The following is a 22,488-nucleotide window of genomic DNA, read 5'->3' on the forward strand; positions in this document are numbered from 1 at the left end:
AAAAGCAAAATATTCAAATTGTGAATGAAATGACAAAATTATATGACTCACAAATTATAAATAAATTATGTGTACTCACGTGCGTCGCACGTGCTTTTTACTAGTACCTATAAAAGTATGGATATAGAAGGGTGTTTTCCAATTGTGTATTAACGTATTTAGCCTTCTAACAAAACTTCTATATTTATATCATTACACCCACTAAATTATCCACTAATATAATTACTTATCATTAAAACATTAAAACTAAATTACCCACATTTTTCTCAACTAACTAACTAACTATTCCCACTAATATAATTATATTGTTTAACTTTTCAGTTATTTGTAACATCAAATATCATTAATAATTAAATTAAACCATAAAAAATTAATATTGGTTAATGAATAATAAATTATTAATTATTGATAAAATTAAAAATTAAACATAAAATTCAATATAACTTGGAAGGTAATATTTTGATCTATTTTTTAAAATCAGAACATTATGGTTTTCCATATGTACACTCTCGAATTAAACTCTTTATTTATTTTCATCTTTAAAAAAAAGCCAAAATATTGTATCCAAAAAAATTACATGTAATTTTAACAATCGGATTAATAAGTAATTATCAAATAGTACTTAATCATAAAAACAATCTCATTACAATTTATTAATTTCATACACATAAAATGATAATTATATCGACAAAAAGGCAATCAAACATTAACTAATAAACAAATACAATAAACAAATAATTTGAATAAAAAATATAATATATTTTGGCTCATTCACCAATACTTAATCATAATAATATATCAATATAATTGTAATGACATGCAATGAATGTTAAAAAGAAACAATGATCACCAAGTTTTAATTTTTTAGACATTTTTTGGTAACAAATTTTCTATTTATTAATAAAAAATGAGTTGATATATGACATATTAGTATCACACGTTTGTTTCAATTACTTTGTAGCCACGTGCATATGTTCACTTGTAATTTGAAATTATACCACTTTATTAATGGATAAATAATTAACTATAGATAAAATGGAAAAATTAATAAACAATTAAACTTAAAGTTAATGTGATATTTTCAATAGTTTATTTTATTTTTCACATTTTATAATTTATTATATCATATTAATTTGAGTGATATAATTGTCCTAACATAATTGTACCCAATAAAATACATAGTTAATTTAATTTAGAATTTATTAAATGGAGTACATAAAATGACATCATAATTGTAGTTAGCAGAATACCACCTATTTATATTATATATTCATTATTTGAAATTATACAATTTGGAAATCATGAAAAAAATCTAAAAACTTGGTCAAATTTTTTTATTAATATTCTAATTTATTGGTAATAAACCAAGTATCATGATATATCAAAAATTAAATTAAATTAAATTAATAAAATCAGTAGTACAATATCCAATAGTTTCTAATAACCAATAATTATGAATAATTAAAAATAAATTATGTCTCTTCCATATAAATGTACAAAAAAAATTAACAAGATAGAAGATAGTTTAACTTAATGTTATATGTTCAATTTTTTTGATAGACTCTTTTTATTGGTTAGTTATGAACATTATAGTTTGATACATATTAATATGATCATTAGTTATCATTATATATCTATCTAAATTATTGATTTATTCTATTTTGTTATTTTTTTTTATTGTATGATTTGTGGATGTATAAATATTTTGTATTCAATTCATATTGTTCTATATATATTATGCTTATTATATTATCATTTTCTTATAACACAAGCTTCATATATTCAATTTTTTAACTATCTATATGTTTTTAATTCATATATATTTAATTGATGTAAACATGTATTGCACATTCTTTTTGCTTGTTTTGATAAATAGTAAAATATTACCGGTAAAGAAAATTAAAATAAAAAAATTCATGCTGGTAAAATAAAAAGACTTTGACAATGAAGCTAAGCTCGAGTTAAAGTACAGCAAATATGAACATATCCGGCATTTTTTCAGCTTACACTCTCTTCTTATCCGTCAAAATGGGAAGTTTGGCATGATTTAGTTTAGTAGCCAAAACTAAAAACTCGGTGGTGAATAGTTTACAAGAAAACAAACCCCATCAATGGAAAATTGAGGACTAAGTTCCCATGCCCTATGTGTATAAGTATAAACCTCGAAGAAATCCAATGAAGCACGCGAGACATGAATGAGATAGGGGAGCATCCCGAGATTTGCAGCCATACGATTAAAAAAAACAAACCAACATTAATCCACTTGCGCGAGATATCGTCAAACGAGCCATTAGTATCCACTTCCCTTGCACAAACGTTCCAAAGTTGTGTTAACTTAGAGGTTCTTCTTTTTGTCAATGGCTGTAACCTGCCGTTGCTTTTTCCTCCAGGCCGGCATCTTACCGGGGAACGCCCATCTCAATAACCTTTCCCATGTGTAACAAACCAAAAATGCAAGAAAAGCCCAGATCAGCAGCTTATTTCTTAATGATTTTGGCAGAGGGACTAACTTTAACCAATCGTTCAAGTCCCTGAATAAATCGGAGGCAATTACTACAAAGAAGACAACAGCGGCTGAAAGAGCATATAAAAACGGCCTGTTCTCAGATATACTCTTGTTGAAAGGATGGCCCATGTAGTTCACAGCAAATGTTGCGACCTGCAACATCATTCCCACCATGTAAGAAACCGTGTTCACGAGATTGGGATGGAACGCTGCGTCGGGTTCGATACATTCATCTGGCATGTACTTCTCTGCCTCTTTCACTGATGAAATCAGGAAGAAAATGTGAACTGCAAACTGCCCGAGGAGGGAGAGGAATACATAGTAGCAGAAGATATTAGGATGAGGGCGCTCAGCAGAAAGGGTAGGAAGCGGAGATGCATGCGAAATGAAGAGAAAAAAGGCGGCTGTGAAGACCCCACTGATCGTGGCTTGGACATCACCCAATTTCACACCATCCAAGTACATCACACTCAAGACATAAGCAGTAGCGAGGCAGTTGAGTCCGAGTATCTTGAACATTTGGAGGGTAGTGACAAGAGTACTACGACCCTGGCGAATTATGTCGGTGGTAGGGGCAACTGAAGCATGCTTTGCAGTAAAAGGTGATGCCATTGAGGCATCCCCAAGCTTAACAACAGGGGCTGATCGACCATCACCTTCTTCATTTAGCTCGTTCATTAGTTTCTTCAACTTTTTCCGCTGAATCTCTGCAGCTGTCAGATGCCGATTAGCAGCTTGGTTTCCGGTTGGTTCCAACTTCGATATTGCCCTGCTCTTTGAAGTATTTTCTCCATTTTCAATGTTGGACTTGGATTTTTTTGATTTGTCGGACTTAGCAATTTCATTTTTAGATGATGCTTCAGAAGCAGATTTGTCCTTTTGAGTCGGAGGTACTGCATTAAGTAGAGCCACTCCCACGTGTGCCTGTGAAAAACAAGTAATTCTCATTAATACTGCACAAGCGATAGCAGATATTACTTAATACGTCAAATTTGTTTTCATTTCTCTGGTATTCTAGAAGGCCAAGCTTAATTCAGCTTGAAGGGAAACATCACCATGTCGTAATACATTAAATAAGCATTTCCAAACACTATCTTAGACTGCTATCATGCATACAGAGTAGGCAACAGAGAATAAAATGTAATACCTACAAACTAGGAGAAAGATTATTCAGAGAAGACATTCTTGAAAGAAACTTGGAGCAAGTTTCCTGTTGTATCTTTTGACTTAATTATCTATAGCTATTAGTGGATACTTTAAATCTATTCAACCAACCTTGCTCTGTGCCAACAATTGCATCAAACAGAAAAAATAATAATAATAATAACTGTTCTCAACCTATCGTTTTTTGTACTTACTACAGTTTAAAGTAGATCTACATCATGAATTTATTATCTAGGGCCCCAAAACTAAGAAACAAAAATAAGCTGAAAATTCCTGCTGCAGAGAATCAAACAAAGATATGCCCTTGGCCATGAGATCAAAAACATGTGGTTAAGAAATCAGTGACAAAGTAAACTTCTCTTCAAGCTAATGGCATTAAAATTTTGTAGATGACAAGTATTCTTAGACTTTTCTTAGTGCACTCAAACAAGTCATTGCTCGTGAATGTCTACGATTTCCTCAAGAAAGCAATGACCACTGAGTGTTAGCAATCATAGAACTTACACGGACAAAGTTTTATTCATTCACACGGCTTCTTATCATATAATACCTGCTTCAGTGCTCCAACATCATTGGTTCCATCACCACACATCAGGGTAACCCTTCCTACTGATCTAAAAGTGGTAATGATGAGTTCCTTTTGCTCAGGAGCCACCCGGGCAAACACCTGATGCATGTGAAACAAAGTTCAAGCCAAAAACAAAGGAGAGAGGGAGAGAGATGTTTGATGTGGGTGCCATGAGTAGCTACCTTAACATATGGAATAACTTTCAAGATTGCAGAAGTTTGCTCCAGCATTTCAATGCAGTCACCGCCAATGCAAAGATCATGCACCTCAGATAGAGCTTCAACCTCATTCTCCCTGTTAAAAGAGTTCGAGAAGAAACACGATTGAAACAGTGGACAAAAAGGGGAGCAAATGTGCAAACCTCTAAACATTGTCAGAAGTATGAGATTACAACCACATAACAAAAGACACAAGCATCAATAAGAGAAGAACTTTAGCTAGTCAATCCAAGCTAAAATGGAATTGAAACACAACAGGGGAATAAAAAGAATCAGATCCAAGCAAGCTTGAAATTCTTCGCATAAAAAAGTATTCTTGCCTGTATGTAACAATGTGCGACTCATCTGGAGAAACCCATTCATATCCTTCATTACTTTTTACGTGGCCAAGAATTAGGGCTGGTTTTGAGATAATATTAACTTGTCCAGCAACATGGCAAGCTGTCAAAGCTTGGTCTCCAGTAATCATCACCTGAAAAATAAATTATTAAAAAACACGAACAAATTCTAATTGGTGCTATCGCCTAGTATATGTGGATGGAAATAGATCAGCCAAAGTAAGTTCAGAAAAACAAAATCCTTAGCAGGCTCACTTGTGACCTTTTATCGTCAAGTATTATTTTCAGAAGAATGAACTCATTTGTTTTGTTTTTTGGTTTTCCTATTTTTTTATTTCATTTCCCTTCCCAAGTATGAATCTTCGCCCTCAATACTGTGGCCCAATTTTGCCACAATTAGTAGGACTACAACTGACTTGAAGGAAACAAGCAATTCCAGGGTCATTGGCCTTCCATAATAAGCATGTTTATTAAATCAAGCCTCCACAATTTACAGTAATTGGAATGGTTTGCAGCAGATTTTTCACTGACATTTTTCAAGTAGAGGCCATTAGATTGATGCATGAGAAAAAATGTAAGTGCAGTTATGGATTTGTTGGGGTTGATTTGGCATACAAGAGAAGCACATGAGATGTAATTTCCCATATACACATTCCAGCAAACTGGCATCAGGTAAAATTTCATCAAAGCTTATGCTGCCCAGACAAATTGCATGCTCGCCATCATCATGAAACTGACATTCAAGTGTCAATTGAATCAAGAACAGTTGAAATACAACTTGTCAGCAGTTGGTATCAGAAACAAAACAAAACTGCTCACCAAATCATGTGAAGAACTTTTTAATTCAGACAGCACTGAGGCTGAGTCTCCACGGATGGGGCAATTAAAAACCTGATTTGCAAAAGAAGGCGTCACACAGACAAACAAAAAACATTAAACAAAAACATCCACAAAAAAGTGAAGAACCAAGTAATGAAGTTTCCTAAGAGTTTATGCATAAAACATGTCATATACAAATGAATATTTTTTTCTTTTGGGGACAAATTGTTGGGATGATACATATGATAGGGTATAATGACAATGATTACCGCAAACCCCGCAAAGGTGAGATCACTTTCTACCATGTCTCGTTCCAAGCTTCTTGCTTCACTAACCTTCAAACAAGTATTTAGCAATAACTTAAATAAGAAATAACCAATATAACCATTGTGGGGAAATATTGAGCACATACAATATGAAAATACCACAACCAAGCAACTTACACATGTGAAGACTGTAGTGTGAAAAGGAATGAATATAATTTAGCACTTATATTATTAGACAAATGCACAGGAACTGTACTTGGAAGCCTTCTATAGATATTGAATACAGAACCAATTCCTAGCTTTGAGAATAAAATGCAAGAATATATACTTTAGGAAAGTGACTACAATATTCAACTTTTGATAGAATGTATCTGTATATATAAGTCATTTGAGAATTGAAAATGCTAGTTTGCTTTCTCGTAATAGATTAGTACTAGTTGTGGACCACTGGTTCACCTTTGTAATCAATCTTATATTATATATATAATATCTTACGTTTCTTATCAAAAAAAAAAAAGAATTGAAAATGCAGTGGTTACAGACAATTGGTAAGCCATTGAACCATGAAAGCAATAAATCTATTTGTTTTCCTAATTTCATTTACAAACATATAAATGTAAAATTGGATACGAATTCAACCACCCAATCAAAATTTCAAAGATTTTTAATTGAATTGTAGCAATAAAATATATTTTTCTCATATTTTTCACTAATAAATATAAAATCTAAAATTGGATAAAAATACACTGACCCATTAAAAATTACAAAGATTTAATAGAAAACCCAACCAGTAATCAGTTATGAACTAAACCGAGTTCCTTCGTGGAATCATTTTTCTAATTGTCTCCAAAGTTCAACTCATTCTTAATTTTCTCCAATATGAATTGTCTCCTTGTGTCCTTCCCAAAATCTACTCATCATTTGTAAGCAATAAATTTTATAATTGCTTAATTTTGTTCAAATCTTTTATTCCTTGCTTCCTCTTCCTTACATGGACCTGCTTCAGAAAATTGCTCACGAATCATTTACGGATGGACATGCAATATATCTATATTCTCGTTCACTTTCTTTTGTAGCTACACTTGGAGCAAATTGCTTTTGAAAGTCACGCACTTAGATTCACTTGGTATATTTAAAAGCTAAGCAACAGCTGATCTGCAGTTATTATATTATACAAAATTTTCAAATTTCTTAAATCATTTTTCACAAGGAATCTAGCGTGAGTTAATAACATGTGATAAGGCTTAAATTTGCTAATTTAACATGAATTGTGATGTATATTAACTCAAAGAAATTATATGCAATAAAATCATGTTAATTAAACCTACTTTTAACACTGAATGTGAGCATGGCAACAAATTTTCAGAAGCCACGGTACCTCGAGAATAAATTTTTTGGTTCTCTGTTAGTTTTGCAAAGTGACAATAAAAAATGGGAAGGAGAATCTAATTGGGAGTTTGGGGCAATGCTTGAGTAGTTGAAATGTAACTATGGACGTTAAAATTTTCAAATATTTTGGCACCCGTAAATCGATAATCATATTAATTTCTGAAAGTATTTTTGTCAAACAGAATACACAAACTTTCACAAAACAAATTCTCAAGCATCCACAACTTACAAAACACCCACCTTTAACTTTATGAATAGAAAATTATACAAACTATTCCCAGAAGGATTAATAAAATATATTGCATTATATTTGCGTTCCTAAAGATAACTGGTCTGAGAAGAAATTTTAAATCAAAATTGCATAACAAGAGAGAACGGTATCAAATTAACTCACGAGCCAGCAAACACAAAATGGTCGTGCAAGGAACCCAGAAATTAGCGTTACATGAACACAATCAGTTGACTAGTAAAATTATTGAAATGGTTAAAAAGACGAAGTTGAATGGTAGAAGAGAAGCTTGGCAACAAAGACACTCAAACGGCCAAGACAAGAATCTGTAGAGACAAAGTGAACCGAAAAAGACGAGAACCGAGTAAAAAAATGATAGAGACTAGTGATCCACTAAACATGAATTCCAGCCTTGATGATGGCACATCAGGAGTCCTGGACTACTCATATGACGCAGCTTGTCAGCATTACTGAATATTTTATAAGCAACGACAAGCATAAGACAAGATCCTTTAGGATTTTCTGATGAATTTTAAATTAAAGAACTTCACTGAAATGCGAATTTTATTCCTAAAATTCAGCGATTTTATTCCTAGTAATCATGAGACTGTTCTTGTATAAATATGAGGTCTTGTTTCTAATAAGGTTTCAAGTCAAACTCCGTATCCATTAGACTACTACAGTGTAAAAAAGCAGCAGAAGAAGAAAAGTTGTAAGGCATAAGCGGTAGAGAGGTAATAGCTAGTAACTCAGTTTTCAAGCTACGCACTTGCATCATTCCAACTTCTTGTTGAAATGGTCTTATGATAGCAACAATGAAACTTTGTTCTGACAAAGAAAATACTTTTGCAAATATTTTGAGCATATCATAAGCATGTGTTATACTTAACTAGGATTCAAGTAACATGAAGAGTGTTGTGGCTCCCTGTATGATATATAAACTAAACGACGACTAATAACATTCTGATTCCTGATGGCAAGTTAATACCTATTTTGGATCCATGGCGGATATTCGCATTGCCATTTGGTGGCATGGGATCAAGTGTGTAGACCAAAAGATAGAGGGCTGGGTATCGGGAACATTGGCCTTAGAAATAGGGCTCTTCTGGAGAAAAAGTGGTGGAGGTTTGCGGTGGAGTCGTCGGTATGGAAGAAAGTAATAGTGAGTAGGTTACATGAGAACGGTTGGGATGCAGGGTTAGCAAGGAATGGTATATATAGAAGTCCTTGGAAGTATATATCTAGAACTTACACGGCTTTTCATCAAATAGTGAGGACAATGGTTAGATGGGGGTACAAGAGTTAGGTTTTAGGAGGACAGGTGGTGGGGGGATTCGTCTTTTCAGGATTTATTTCCTTGTTTCAGATTTCTACTGCTCATAAGGTGCCGATTTCTCATTTTGCTCAGTCGTTAATTTGTCCTCTTCTTCTTTATTGTGAAACTTGTATTTCCGTAGGCTGCCAATGAGGGATGTAGAAGTTGACGAGTTGAGCGTTCTCTTGGGAGCTTTAGAGAGGGTCAGGTTGAGTGAAGGAAGGGATGATATCAGAGTGTGGAGTGGGGATTCGTAATGGTCTATTCTGAGTGAAATCTTTTAATGAATCTTTCTTTATTTTCGATTAGTAGGTTTCCTTTCTTTCCGCTTTCCATTCTATTTGGAAAGTTTGGATTCCACCAAAGATTCAAGTATTCTCCTGGACTGCTGTTTTGGGTAAGTTACCGACTTGCGATTCCATGCAAAAGAGGTGGTCATCTTGTGCTCTCTCACTGAACGGAGTGTCCTTTGCCGGAAAGAGACAAACTCAGAATCACGTGCTTCTTTTTTGCCCTTACACGACATCTTCGTGGGCCAGAGCTTTGGGGGAAATGGGATTAGTGTGGGTAGCACCAAGATCCACACAAGATCTCGCTTCGGATCTTGGTCGACTTTTGGGAAAGAGAGGGAGAATTCTGTGGACAATAGCAGTGCATTATATTTGCGGTTGGGAACGTAACACGAGAATCTTCGAAGGTATTGAAGAATCAGCTGATGAGGGCTAGGACAAGATCAAGATTCATATATCAACTTGGATAAGGAAGAGCTTAGAGTTTAGGAACCATTCGATCTCGGATATTGTGAGGGATTGGAGGTTTATTTGTTGTTGATGTGATAGGGCTTTTGTCCACCCTTTTGTCTGCGGTGGACTTCTTGCTCGCTTTTTGTAATTATTAATTTCAATACTAATAGATCACCGCTTCTTATCAAAAAGGGAAAAAAAAACATATGCACAAGTGTGACACATAGAAATGGAGTTAGCATATTATTAAGCCCTCTCGATGGGCATAATGTGAAATAAGTACTAGTGATGTCATTCACGCAAGAAAAGTAAACCACAATTACTTAAGTTTGTATATATACTCTGTCCATTTCATTCTACGCTTTGTTCCGATTAAGTTACAGGTTTAAAATTATAATCAGTTGTCTCTCCAAAATTATGCAATGTAATGTTTTCACCATTTTTATAACAAGTTAATATTTGTGATGGCTAAGCTAACAAGTAGCCCTCTGCCTTGAAACATTTTCATTTCAATTAAGTTAGCAAAAGACCAAGAGTAGGGACTTGTTTTTAGGGATGTGACAGATAGATTATATAACATCTTTAGATTAGCCAATTCCATTGCATTTTGTTCAGATTTTGCCTTGGCCGTTTTTGAAGTAGAAAGCTTAGTTCCGCAAGTTAATCCTTTTTTTCATGACTTGTTTTGTTCCGCTTACACATTTTATTCCATTTACATAGCTTGTCCCACTCAAAGTTACTGAGCTCTGTGTTCTGCTAATATTAATTTGTTCTTTTCAGTTCAGTGTTCTAAATGGCGGTCGAGGAGCGCCTTGGCATCAAGAGGCCCCAAGCTGTCCGGCGGGCGAGGCAGGCATCAAGGTGGTCAAGGCCTCGGTGGCGGGCACTCGGGCAGGTGACAAATTTTAAATTCCAGTCAAAGGTCAGAGTCGACTAAATTTAAAATTCTAGTCAAAGTCAATTAATTTTAAAAACCCAGTCAAAGTCTACAAATTTTAAAACCCTAGTTATTTTAAAAGATGTGCTACAACCAAGGAGGAGTGCAAGGAACATCCCCATTAACGAACATAATGAGAATTTAGATACATCGGAGGAGGAGAAGGAAGAAGATGTTGATTTTGAGTCCGGTGATGAGAGGAATATGAATGTTGTTGATGGTGCATATGTAGATGATTTAGAAGAGTAGTTATGTTTAGTCTAATACTTATTGCCATAGTACCATAGTGGATTGAAACTTTGAATTTTAAACTTATTTTTTGGTAAAAGTAATTATATTATTTTGTTAGTATTAATATGATGATGAATCTTTATTAATTATCTTGTTAGTTTGCATTTATATATTTATTTGCCCTTGTATAGATGGTATTATATTATGAAGTTTTTTTATGCATAAAGATTATTTAATTACACATCTTACATAAAAAATTATAATTATTTTTTTATTACATTGCATGACTATATATGATTACTTATAAAAAATTGCTAAAAAAAATTCAACTGCCTAGGCGACCGAGGCAGTAGGCGGTCACGGACCGCCCTTGCCACCGCCTCCCGCCATTTACAACACTGGTTCAGTTTGAACATATGTACATAAATTAACAATTTCTCAGGAAGATAAAATTTAGAAATCCATGTTTCAACTATCATTTCTGTTTGCAAATAAATTCCATGTGTGTTCAACGCCTTGCATCAACAATGAGCATGACAGGAATTACCGCAGTTGTTATTCGGGTTTTCGGTAAGGGGACATCAATGGTCAGTTAGAACAAAATATATATATATATATATATCTTTATACATGTCTTATTTTAATGAGAAACAAAAAAGATTCAATAATAAACTAATTATCCACATAATAAACTAATTTACGGTGGCAAACAAGAAATGCCTCTCTTATTGCAGATAACAAGAAATTATCCCGAGAAGAACATCCACATTGCATTCTTTTCTAGATTGAAACAATCCAGAATTACTCTAGCATAGATAAATACAATCCAATTTTTTACTCCATTCCTTTAAACCATATAGTATAAACACTCTATTAACCTACGCTTGTGCGTATGGGATTTTTTTTTTTTTGAGGCACTTATGCGTATGGTTATTTCCATACAAGGAGAGGGAAGAAAAAAGCTTTGGTGCCTCAACAATTTCAAGCATAGAAAGTGATAGAAAAGTCTTAGGCTCCGTTTGGTAGCATATATTATTAATCTGTGTATAACTCATCTTATCCAATCTCGCGTTCTTCTCGTCATATTATTTATCCATCTATTAATTATTTATTTTATATCAATCAAATCATTAATTATTTATCTTACATCAATCAAATCATTGAATATAAATTACTATATTACCCATCATATATAATATTATTCATATTTTATTTATTCTTAAAAGGACAAAATGATAATTTATCATTTTTATATAAAATTTAATCAATCAAATCAAATCAAATCAACTATAATTCATCAATTAAATCAAATCAAATCAACTATAATTCATCAATCAAATCAAATACTATATTCACTATCATTTTTTATTTTTTTTATTACATTCTATTACTTATCCATGTACATTTATTTCATCATACCTACCAAACGGTACCTAAGCTAAATGGAGCATAAATGACATGGATGGTTCAGGCACAATCAGTCACTTGGATTCTTTTGCAAGAAAACAATAATAAAACCCAGTAGTGTATACTTGCAATGCATCTACTATCATTGACTCGTCAACAAAACAAAAAAAAAAATTCCAAAATGATCATCATACCCTTTCAAATCTGACACTCACTACACAACAAATATAGAGCATGCACCGACATCACAAAGCTAGCACAAAAAACAGGCATACAAGACTGCTGTTAACAAAGGGCAGAGCTCATGCATAATTCGTTCTCACAAAAATACCCCGATACAAAGGAGACCATACTACCATAGATCAGTTTTTATCCATAAAACATGGCCCAGTTCAGAAGTGGAGAAACCATGCATGAAGGTAGATGCTCCCAGTAAGGGTGAAACATTTATTTGCAAGCAAGAACAAATCTTATTTTCAGAGATACAACGATAATTTCAAAAACTGAATTCTTACTGTCATATCTGGAAGAGATTTGTATGCCAAAGCCAAAACACGAGATCCTTGACGTGTGTGTTTCTTGTATGTCTTAACATATGATGCTGGCACATCAACAAGTCTTTCTTGAATGGTTTCAGGGGCACCCTGACATTGCCATTGGATTGAAAATTTACATATTCTAGTTACATGTTCTATTAATAAAAAGTATATAAACAAACCAAGAATGGTAACAGTTGAAAAAATGATAATCACCCATGACAATGTGTTTGGGGGCTAAATTAAAGGGAGTGTATTTTGCAATCAAAATCACATACAATAGCTGAATAGCACGTTGCCAAATAGTATATAATTATTTGATGAATCTAAATTTTATTTAGATAAAGTATACCGAAAGATATATACAGGATCTGAGTAAAAAAACAAAATTCATTAATTTCATACAACTTTAAAGTTTGGATCTAAGAGAAAAATAGGAGTAAAAGCGCCATTTAGATTTTTGAGTAAAAAATCGAGAATTTCTTCCTCGTTCATTTCTTGTTTAAAGTCATTATTCCAAATGAATAAAACGCTATCAAAGGAAACACAGACATATCAGAGGAAAGGCTAGCTAGGCTATTTTATTCGCACCAGAAAAGTTTTATATAGCTTGAGAAAGTTTTGCAAGATCTCAGATACAATTCTTTCCTCAGACATTGGTATAAACATGAACCTGATTACTTTTGTAATAAGATTTGTGTGGTTATAAGCACTAAACCAACAGTTTTGAAGCCGTTATAACACCATATCTCAGAACCCTCAGCATTAAATTTAAATAAAGATAAGTAACAACCAGCGGATAGGAAGGAAAATTGACAGGTCAAAGTTAAGAGAGAGAAATAGTGCTCAGATTATTTTTGTCCCAGAAAATAAGAAGAAAATCAGGCTCAAGGACTTCATTCATCCCGAGTTGTTCAGCTGCCATGTCTCGTACGAGGGGAAAAAACAATAAATGAAAAGATCTAGCTCAACAGCTTCATGAACCTAAATGTAGTAACGATTTTCTCAAGCGGTTTTCTTCTAATTCAAATGGGCATTATAAAATTATAAGCAAATACTAATTGGTTTGGAATTGATTAGATGTTGCCCCATGGCCCACATGGCCACATCCAAGTTTAGATGGTTGGTAATGGAGATGAAAGTCTTCAACATGGGAAAGCATCTATACCCTTATACATGCTTCCATTTTGCCTTAGAATTGCCCGTTTTGCACGAGTCCCTTCTAAGTGAAAACTCAACCTCATGCATATGGATATGATATTTCATGCAGGGAGAGGAAATTTCAACTCCAAATGTATTGGTTATTCTGAAAGCTGTAAAATTATTAATGTCCAAGACTCAAAATTATGCTCTTTCAAGACGTAAAATACATGTGTTCAAATTCACAGAAATGTAACAAATCGCTTGCGTTTTGAATGTCAGTATAAAATATAAATAGTGCACCACTTCTTTTAATGATGTTTGATTGAACAAATGAAATAGCAGCACGTAGCTCCATACCTTGACAAAAGAAAAAAACTGCTCCTGAACACGAACAACAACTGCCATTCTTTTTAGATAAGATGCAAAGTGGTGTCTTTGTACAATCTGGACAGGGTTGCCACCACCCCTGTAATGTTTCCAAACCAGATAATTACAGAAAGTAGATAAAGGCATCCATGCAATAATTTTGCAAATTTTATAATCATGAGAAACACACATGCAACACATATCCATTCCCCATGCACGAAACATTTATCAAGAGAAAATTCTACGCGCATAAAATCAAAAGACCTTTGATAAAGATGCACATAAAAGTAAGGAATATCTGCACTTCCATCATTAATTAAAACCAAAAGCCAGAACTTTCTCGAACCGTGAGTTACTTAATCAACATACAATAATTACATCTGATAAAATTTCACATCCTACGAGGTAACAATCGTCCAGTTAAGCCTTGGTATCTAAAGTATTTCCATTCAATCCAAAGAAGCGTCTCATTACACGACCATTGAAAAGCAAAGAAATTCCAACACACCAAGGTAGAACTAGGGGTGCAAACGAGTCAAGCTACTCGTGAGCAGCTCGGTCAAAACTCGACTCAAGATCGATTTGACCGAGCTCGAGCTCGAGTAGCTCACATAAATCGAGCTCGAGCTCGAGTATTAAATATGTGTGTTCGAGCTACTCGATAATATATTTTTTTATATAAGAAACAAAATATAAATATAAATATAATATAATATAAATATATATAATATAATGCATATAATATTATATATTATTTATTTATTCATATTTATTTATATATATATATTTATTTTTCGAGCTCGAGCTCGAGTAACTCGAAATATACACGAGTCGAGTTCGAGTATGAAATTAGTTACTCGATCGAGTTCGAGTAGACAAATACAAGTCGAGCTCGAGCTCGAGTAGTATGATACTCGACTCGGCTCGACTCGTTTGCACCCTTAGGTAGAACACAGATACTGTAAAGAGAATTTTTTCTCATCACAGAAAAGTATATTTGATAGAAAAATTTGAATCCCGAGTTCCATTACCCTTGATATAATTTCAATGCCATGAAAAGACATCATGAATGATTCTTATGTCTATCTAAACAAAGTGCTCAATTTTTTTCCAACTGCTAGGTTCTAAAATATTTGGAGCAATAAGATGACAGCTTCCACTAATACACACTTAGATCTTGCCCTCTTAACAAAGAAAATCCAAAGTTAAATTCTACTCCTAGAGAGCAAGGCATGTCTGATCATTTGCAATCTTGAAAAATGCACATAGAAATTCCAAAGAGAGAACGAATATAAAGAATTGGAACCCAAAAAAATTTAATAAATTGCAATTATCACCTCGTGAAATATCGGAAAAGCATAAAACCCTAATGTTAAATTAAAGTTCTTCTACAGCCCTTTGTTTTTTTTTAAATCAGGCACATTTACCCCATTTGCAAGAGTTTTACGCCTGATTTTTAAAAACACGATGATTTAAAAGAGAATTAACTTCATATAAGTGGTTGTGTGTTTTTTTAGATTTTCACATAGGTGCTTGAGCTATTTGCCCTTGGAAGTTGGAAGTAATTCTTTTTTTCAAATACCATTCATCAATTAAAACAACATAGAATACTTTTTGGGAGTGGCCTTTTCATCTGATTTGTAGGTCCACTCAATTCCTTTCAGTGCTGCCTTCTCAAGAGGATCACCAACCTGCATACGAGTGTGAAGAAAAATGGAATCATACAATACAAGGGTTCAGTAAGATGGCAAGGACAACTTAAACTCTTTAAACCAGGGATAAATAATACGGGATCATACAAATATAATATAGCTGGCTGTCTAGAATAAAGTAGACCAAGAAAGAAAATTCTTCCAAGTTCCAACAGATTTTTCCCTTTCTTTGTCCCCTTAAGAAACACCTTGCTTTCTCGAAAAAGAAATGATGGTTATTAATAAACTCCTTTGAAGCCCCTCGCAAACAGGGACACCATATTTTTCCTGTAATCTTGCAACCATGGGCGGGGAGGGTTCGAAAAACTAACTTAATGGAACATTTTCTATCCATGCCTTGATGGTTATAGCAGAAAAATCTCTCTTATCTGGAGTTTCTAGCCCTACTTTCTTCCTCCTCTCGAATCTTTTATTGCCCTCTCCATACATTCGTAGAAAATAATTAAAGTTGTGAATATTTTTACAAAAGTTAAGAATATATTTAACACTAAAGATTGGAACTATAGGGCAAATAATGTAAATTTCACTTTAACACAATAATATATGAGTCAATAATAATTATATCAATCGTAACATCACAAGATAGTAAAGTAGCGAGAAACAGTATCATACCAGCTTATTGTCCACAAATACCAAAGCATGGCAAGAAGCTAGTATTTCCAGAGTGCGATCAGACACATTAGACATTTCTGTTATCAAGTCTTCACTGTCTGTTAAACCACCAACTCCTGAAAACTCCTGGAGATAAAAAGTATATATATATTTATAAGTATAGGATCAAACACAAGTGGACGCATTAGACCTTGAGCTGCCTAACCATGTCATCAGATGTTAGCGTCCCAGTCTTGTCAAAACAGCACATATCAACCTGCAGAAGAAGGGAAACATCAAACTATGCTGAAGACTAACACTCTAGAAAAGCAAATGGAACATCCCATCCACAAGGATAAAACACACATGTCAAGAGAGTTCCTAAGGAAAAGACCAGCATTCAGTTTATTAGTTCAATTGGACAATTAAAACAATCACTTCAAAATACACATCTTCGTCAAAGAGGAGTGTTAACAATTCATTTCAAACAATATCAAACATTAAACTCTCACCTTTCCAGCAAATGGGATTCTAAATGGTTCTGTGCAGTATATCCCAAGTCGTGCTAGTGCAATTAATGAAGTATTAACAGCAATTGAAAGCTCCATAGGCAGTTCAGGTGGGATCACAGAAGTAATAATTAAGGAACAGCTCAGAAGAAGCTTGTATCTACTCCTTGTTGGATCCTCAAGCCCCTATACAAGAGTTTCATGTGATCATCCAACCAGTGATATTCTTGTAGAACAGGGTATCTATAAGAATCTGTTTTACCTTTTTAAGTACATATCCAGCAGCTATCAAAGCAAATACCACTAAGAACAAGATAAAGAGCCCACTTTCCCAGCTATTCGCTGTAACCTACAAAACACATATAATTATAAACACAAGGGATGTACAAATGATAGATCAGCTCACAACACTCAGAAAGCACCAATGAGATTTCAAATCCTTACCCTCTCAGTAGAAAATAATATTGTACGCATTAGCTTCCCTTGACTTGTTTCAAATCCAGTTCTCAGAACAACTGCCAAGCAACCACCATCAGGGGCTTTCAAATGAAATGTCTGACTCGAGAAGACAAAAAGAAAGAGCCAATTGTAAAGGTTAAGCTCCTGGATTGTTAACAGCAAGCCAAGCAGTATTTATATTTTTTTTCTTTTTTGGAGGGGTTAGGGGGTGTTCTTTGGGGTGGGGGGGAACCTTGTCTGCTGTATGCTGTAATATTTTTGTGCCACCAAAGAGAACATGTGCTTTATCTCGTCTAGCTGAGAGTCTCTCATCCATTCCTCTACCCATTACTGAAACCTGAAAAGTATACATTGGTTCTTGAAAATGAACATTTAATAAGTGAATAAAGAATGTAAAAGCTAAACAAGGACAATATATGCCATCATGATCCTAGACACCCATCTGGCTCCAATGTCTTACCAAACACATAGCTGCCACTCTTAAGAACAACAGCAGGATTTTGAAAAAAAAATTAGTTCCGTCCAAACAATTTTAATGTGGGGAGTAATCCTTTCAAGAGTGAATTCCACCAACTCCCTAGGTCCCATAGCAAAATACTTAGAAATATTGATCAACTTATAACTGCTGTAGATAGTTACATATGTTTGGGAATTTTAAGAATTAAAATAAGGCAAAAAAATCATAGAGACAAAAGAAAACCTCACCTTCCATTGGGGAGTAGACTCCCCAGTTAGAATAGCTTCATTTACAATAGCACTTCCAGCTAAAATTAGCATGTCTGCAGGTACAGACTTGTCTTCTCCACTCGTACCAGTTGAGCGCCCAATAGACACAACATCCCCAGGTAGCAGTTCTGTCCCAGAGAGTTTAACCCACCTAAATATTAAAAGTAAAGGAGGTTCAAGCATTTACATACCGCATAGTAAAATAACAAGGGAAAAATAATGTCTGATTTGAGTGACATACTTCCCACACCGATAAACCATCAAAATCTGACTATCCACTTTTACTCGTCTAAGCTCAGTCAGGGTCTTCAAACGGCTTTTTGCCATTGTTGACTCAAACATGAACAGCATGAATAGAGTGAACAAACTGTAGTACCAATATTCATCTAAACACCATAGACCCACGCAGAAAACCTAAAAATGCAAGTAATGACATCGTATATTAGAAAATAACTCAGTAAATAGTAATATTTACACTAAAACTTAAATAGAAGTATTGCACAACTCAAAAGAACAAAGAAATCAAGATTGTACCATGTCGAATTAAATTTAAAAATAATAACAAACCTGAAATACAAAAAATGGTTCCATGCATTGCTCCTTCATCAATTTCTGGAATGTGGGTTGAGGATATTCGAAACTGCATTTCAGGGCATATATTAAAAAAGAACAGAAATAAACGATGTGCATGTGATTCCTATCCCAGCTCAAGAAACCACTGTCAATTACATGGAGAATTAATACAAAGTAATAACACCTAGTTAACAAATTAATAAATTGGCATGATGTTCACTATCCAATGTAAATTTTAGATATTGTCATACTCATTATATCCATATTGGTCATCAGATGATAATATGTTCATATCCGTGCAGGATAAAGCTGAAGCTGCAATTGGCCATGCACTGTGAGATGCCATCCATAACCACATGAATGGTTTCACAGTAAACTCTTTAGCAAATAAAATCTAAAATTGGAAACATCATGCACACAGTTCTTTGAAATCCAAGCAGTCTGTTACTATTGTAAGAAAAAAGGCAACAGCACTCAAACATACTGCTTGAAAGTATGAAAAATTCCAGCATATTGAATTGAAGCAAACGAAGAAATTGTGCGCTAAATATTGACACATGAGTTCTGAAAGGGGAAAAAAAAAAGTCCAACAACATAAATGGACGCAACTTACACATTCCTTCCCCATTTGTCAGTGGCGGCCAAAACTTTAGCTTCAGTTCCATAGCCAGTATTTTTTAGATAATATCCTATTGTTTCCTTGGAAGGATAAGGAAGTTTTGAAAAGGTATTTTTCCCATTTGAGTAAATAAAGCGCTGCTTCCTAAAATCAAAGTAGATCTCTTCCATATCAACGGACGCAGAAGAAGCTGCCAGCTAAAGAACATAACTTATTGATCAGATTTTAGTGGAAAGGACGATAAAACTTATGCACAACTATTGATTTTCTATAGAAGGTAACTACTAAAGAAAAATCACCATTGAAGTTGAACAAACAAACCAATGAACAAGACACCCACCTGATGGCAAGGTTGAAGTTTTGATTTTTAGAAGGTAAATTGCAGTAATGATAATGTAGACAGACAGCAAATTAATGTGACTGGAGATACTTATTGTGTATTCCAACATAGTCAACCCTGCACACAGTTGATTTAAAACCTACCATGTGCGTGTGTGCATGAGTGTTTTGCCATACTTATTACAGTACGATCCCTTCTCGTGGACACATCACATGGTTCTTTTCGAAGCTTACAAAAAAAGGAAAGATAATAACGCATTACAATAACCATTCACAGTTTGATAATCAATTAGAGATTTTAATAAACAAAATTATCACCGCTAACAAGCACCACAAAACTCTAGGCTCTAAGTTTATCATTCAAAAATTTGCCCAACAATAGAAAACACAAAACAGTTAAATTATATGCTGTTAAGATTCTCTTTGTTTTTATTGAAGTTTTAAACAAATGCTTCTTAATTTAATACAAAATATTCAACTTTGATCAGAATAAAATGAAGTGTTAGAAAGTCAGAGAAGGAAATTGTGAGTGCCTTCATTTTGCATGTGCACGTGGCCGTAACATTTTATTTGCATGCATAGACATTGAATTGTGCTGCCAGCTCATTTAACTACAAATTTGTTTAATATACAGTCCCTCTACAAAGTAAGGTGAGAAAAACATCAGTTATAATAAAAACCAATTAGAATGGTGTAATTGATCTGGTATGTAGAGCGTATAGCTTAAGAATTATCAAATATTTTGTATTGAAAAGTGCACGTGATAAGGAGGAACATGGTGAGAAAATATTAAAATAGAAAATGGCCACAAGTCATGCAAGAGCATGCAAAACAGTTGTTGTGAGAATGAGGAATGGAGTTCAACCTTATGAAAGTGAAGGGTCACCACTTCTTTGGAGCCAGAAAATTTAGTTGGAGTAATTTTGCAAGCATCAGCATGATGAATGTCCTTAACCTGCCACAGAAGCAGTCATAATACCTACCATTCAAACATACTGAATCATAAAGTTAAAGCACGATACAACAACTTCAGATCATCTGTACCTTTCTAATTGTTAATGAGGATTACATACCTAATATTAATCTCTTGCCCAACCGTAACCAAATATAACTAAACCAAAGAATACAACCAAGGTTCATTCATATACTTCAAAACTTATATAAATTTGAGATTCATGCAGTATATAAATACACAGCTGAGTCCTATCAGTAACCAGCAGAACTTCCCCCATTAGGAATTGCATTCGAGTTTGTTAGAACTTTCAGATTCACAACTGTCACGGAAAGATATCATATCTAGATATTTTGAATATGTGAATATACTGGACATACAGTAATCCTATAAACCTGACCAACTAACTACAGTAGCATGTCAGTCAGCACAAATAAAAACTTCTTTTCATAATCTGACCTCTCCCCCATTATTCCACTCTCCCCAAACAATTACAATCAATAACATTTGAGAATAAAAAGTATTTTAGAACAAACCACCACAAGAAACCATTTATTTTCCAGAGAAAGCACTTGCCAACTCTCCACACTTCTCTCTAATGGATGAAACAAAATCTAGTGACAGGAACAATTTACAAGAGAGCTAAAACAGGAGAATGTCAGTAGACCGAGCAAAAATATGTTGGATCGCACAAAACGTACCTTAGAGTACTGAACAAAACATTTGAAATCCACAGACCAACCAGTGAACAAGAATACAAGAATATGAGATGCTCCAATGCAGCCCAAAACTATTGAAGCATCCCCAAAATCCAAGCTCGGGACCACAGCTAACGGCCACAACCCATAAAGAACTGCAAACGGCCACAAATCCAATCGCCACGCCCAATGCCTTCTTCGCAGCAAATCAACAGTATCCACCACTTTTCCGCCAACATGAAACCTTGACATCACAATTTTTCCGTTGCTTCTACTCCAATTTTTCTGCGATTTCACAAGAAATGGAAAATCAAGGAACTAACCAAGAGAAATTATTCATGAGATTTTAGCTACATTAAATTATCTGGAAAAATTACTGCAATCGTTGCAACTTTGCATCTTCACCTTCACTTTTTTCTTACAATATATATATATACTTTAAGCTTTCGTAAAGAGAACAACAAAGCAACCCATTGATTCGAACACAGAATAACTAGTCGGAGCAAATTCCTCACACAGAAGAAGAAGGAATCAGCAAACCTGTTGCCGGAGGAGAGCGGAGGTCGATTGATCGAGCAGCCCTAGAGGTTTTCAACTGAGCGGAGTTGTAATTGGAAGCTAAGGTATTTAACTAAAATAAAATAATAAAATTCATTGACACTAAAAATTGATTCCAAAAATAAAAACTTTAATTTTGACCCAACAAAGTGAAAATTATATATAAAAGGGAAATTTGAATTATTCCCAATGTTTCATACATGAATCAATTATGAATAAATCCTCAAACTCAAACCTTTCTTTCTCCCAACTCTCTCTCTTAAAGATTCTTTCTTTGCACTTCTTAAGGACCACAAAACTTGATTATTTTAATATTTAATTCTTGTACTCAATATGGGTTGTTTTGTGCTTAGATCTGAAGGTTTTATACTTATATCTAAAGATTTCTGTGCTTATATCTCATGTTTTAATGCTTATTTTGGAACAAAGAATTATGTGCAAAAAATGGTATCAGAGCTTTAGGTTAAATATTCAGACTTAATATTATTCGTTAACTCATACTTTTCTTTGTTGAGGAGAAGATTTTTTACAAAAGATGACTTCAAACGAAGGTTTGAATCAAGAGGATTTTATTTAT

General features: G+C 34.0%; 1 protein-coding gene across 1 annotated transcript; it reads right to left on the reverse strand.

Moving 5' to 3' along the window:
* Positions 1–1,923: 1,923 nt before the first annotated feature.
* LOC140860834 (probable manganese-transporting ATPase PDR2) lies at positions 1,924–22,014 on the reverse strand. The gene is made up of 22 exons (XM_073263840.1): positions 21,894–22,014; positions 21,357–21,638; positions 20,569–20,658; positions 19,359–19,561; positions 18,740–18,812; positions 18,414–18,586; positions 18,152–18,323; positions 17,679–17,783; positions 17,432–17,542; positions 17,250–17,336; positions 16,991–17,173; positions 16,705–16,755; positions 16,500–16,625; positions 15,787–15,866; positions 14,167–14,275; positions 12,646–12,774; positions 5,883–5,948; positions 5,614–5,685; positions 4,777–4,928; positions 4,421–4,532; positions 4,221–4,337; positions 1,924–3,430 (listed from the first exon to the last, which is right to left on the reverse strand). The coding sequence occupies exons 2-22, from the start codon at positions 21,603–21,605 to the stop codon at positions 2,336–2,338; spliced, it is 3,555 nt and encodes a 1,184-aa protein (XP_073119941.1). The 5' UTR covers positions 21,606–21,638; positions 21,894–22,014; the 3' UTR covers positions 1,924–2,335.
* Between the last annotated feature and the right edge of the window lie 474 nt (positions 22,015–22,488).

The sequence above is a fragment of the Henckelia pumila genome, chromosome 4 (genome assembly GCF_033568475.1).
Source record: "Henckelia pumila isolate YLH828 chromosome 4, ASM3356847v2, whole genome shotgun sequence".
Taxonomy (NCBI): Eukaryota; Viridiplantae; Streptophyta; class Magnoliopsida; order Lamiales; family Gesneriaceae; genus Henckelia; species Henckelia pumila.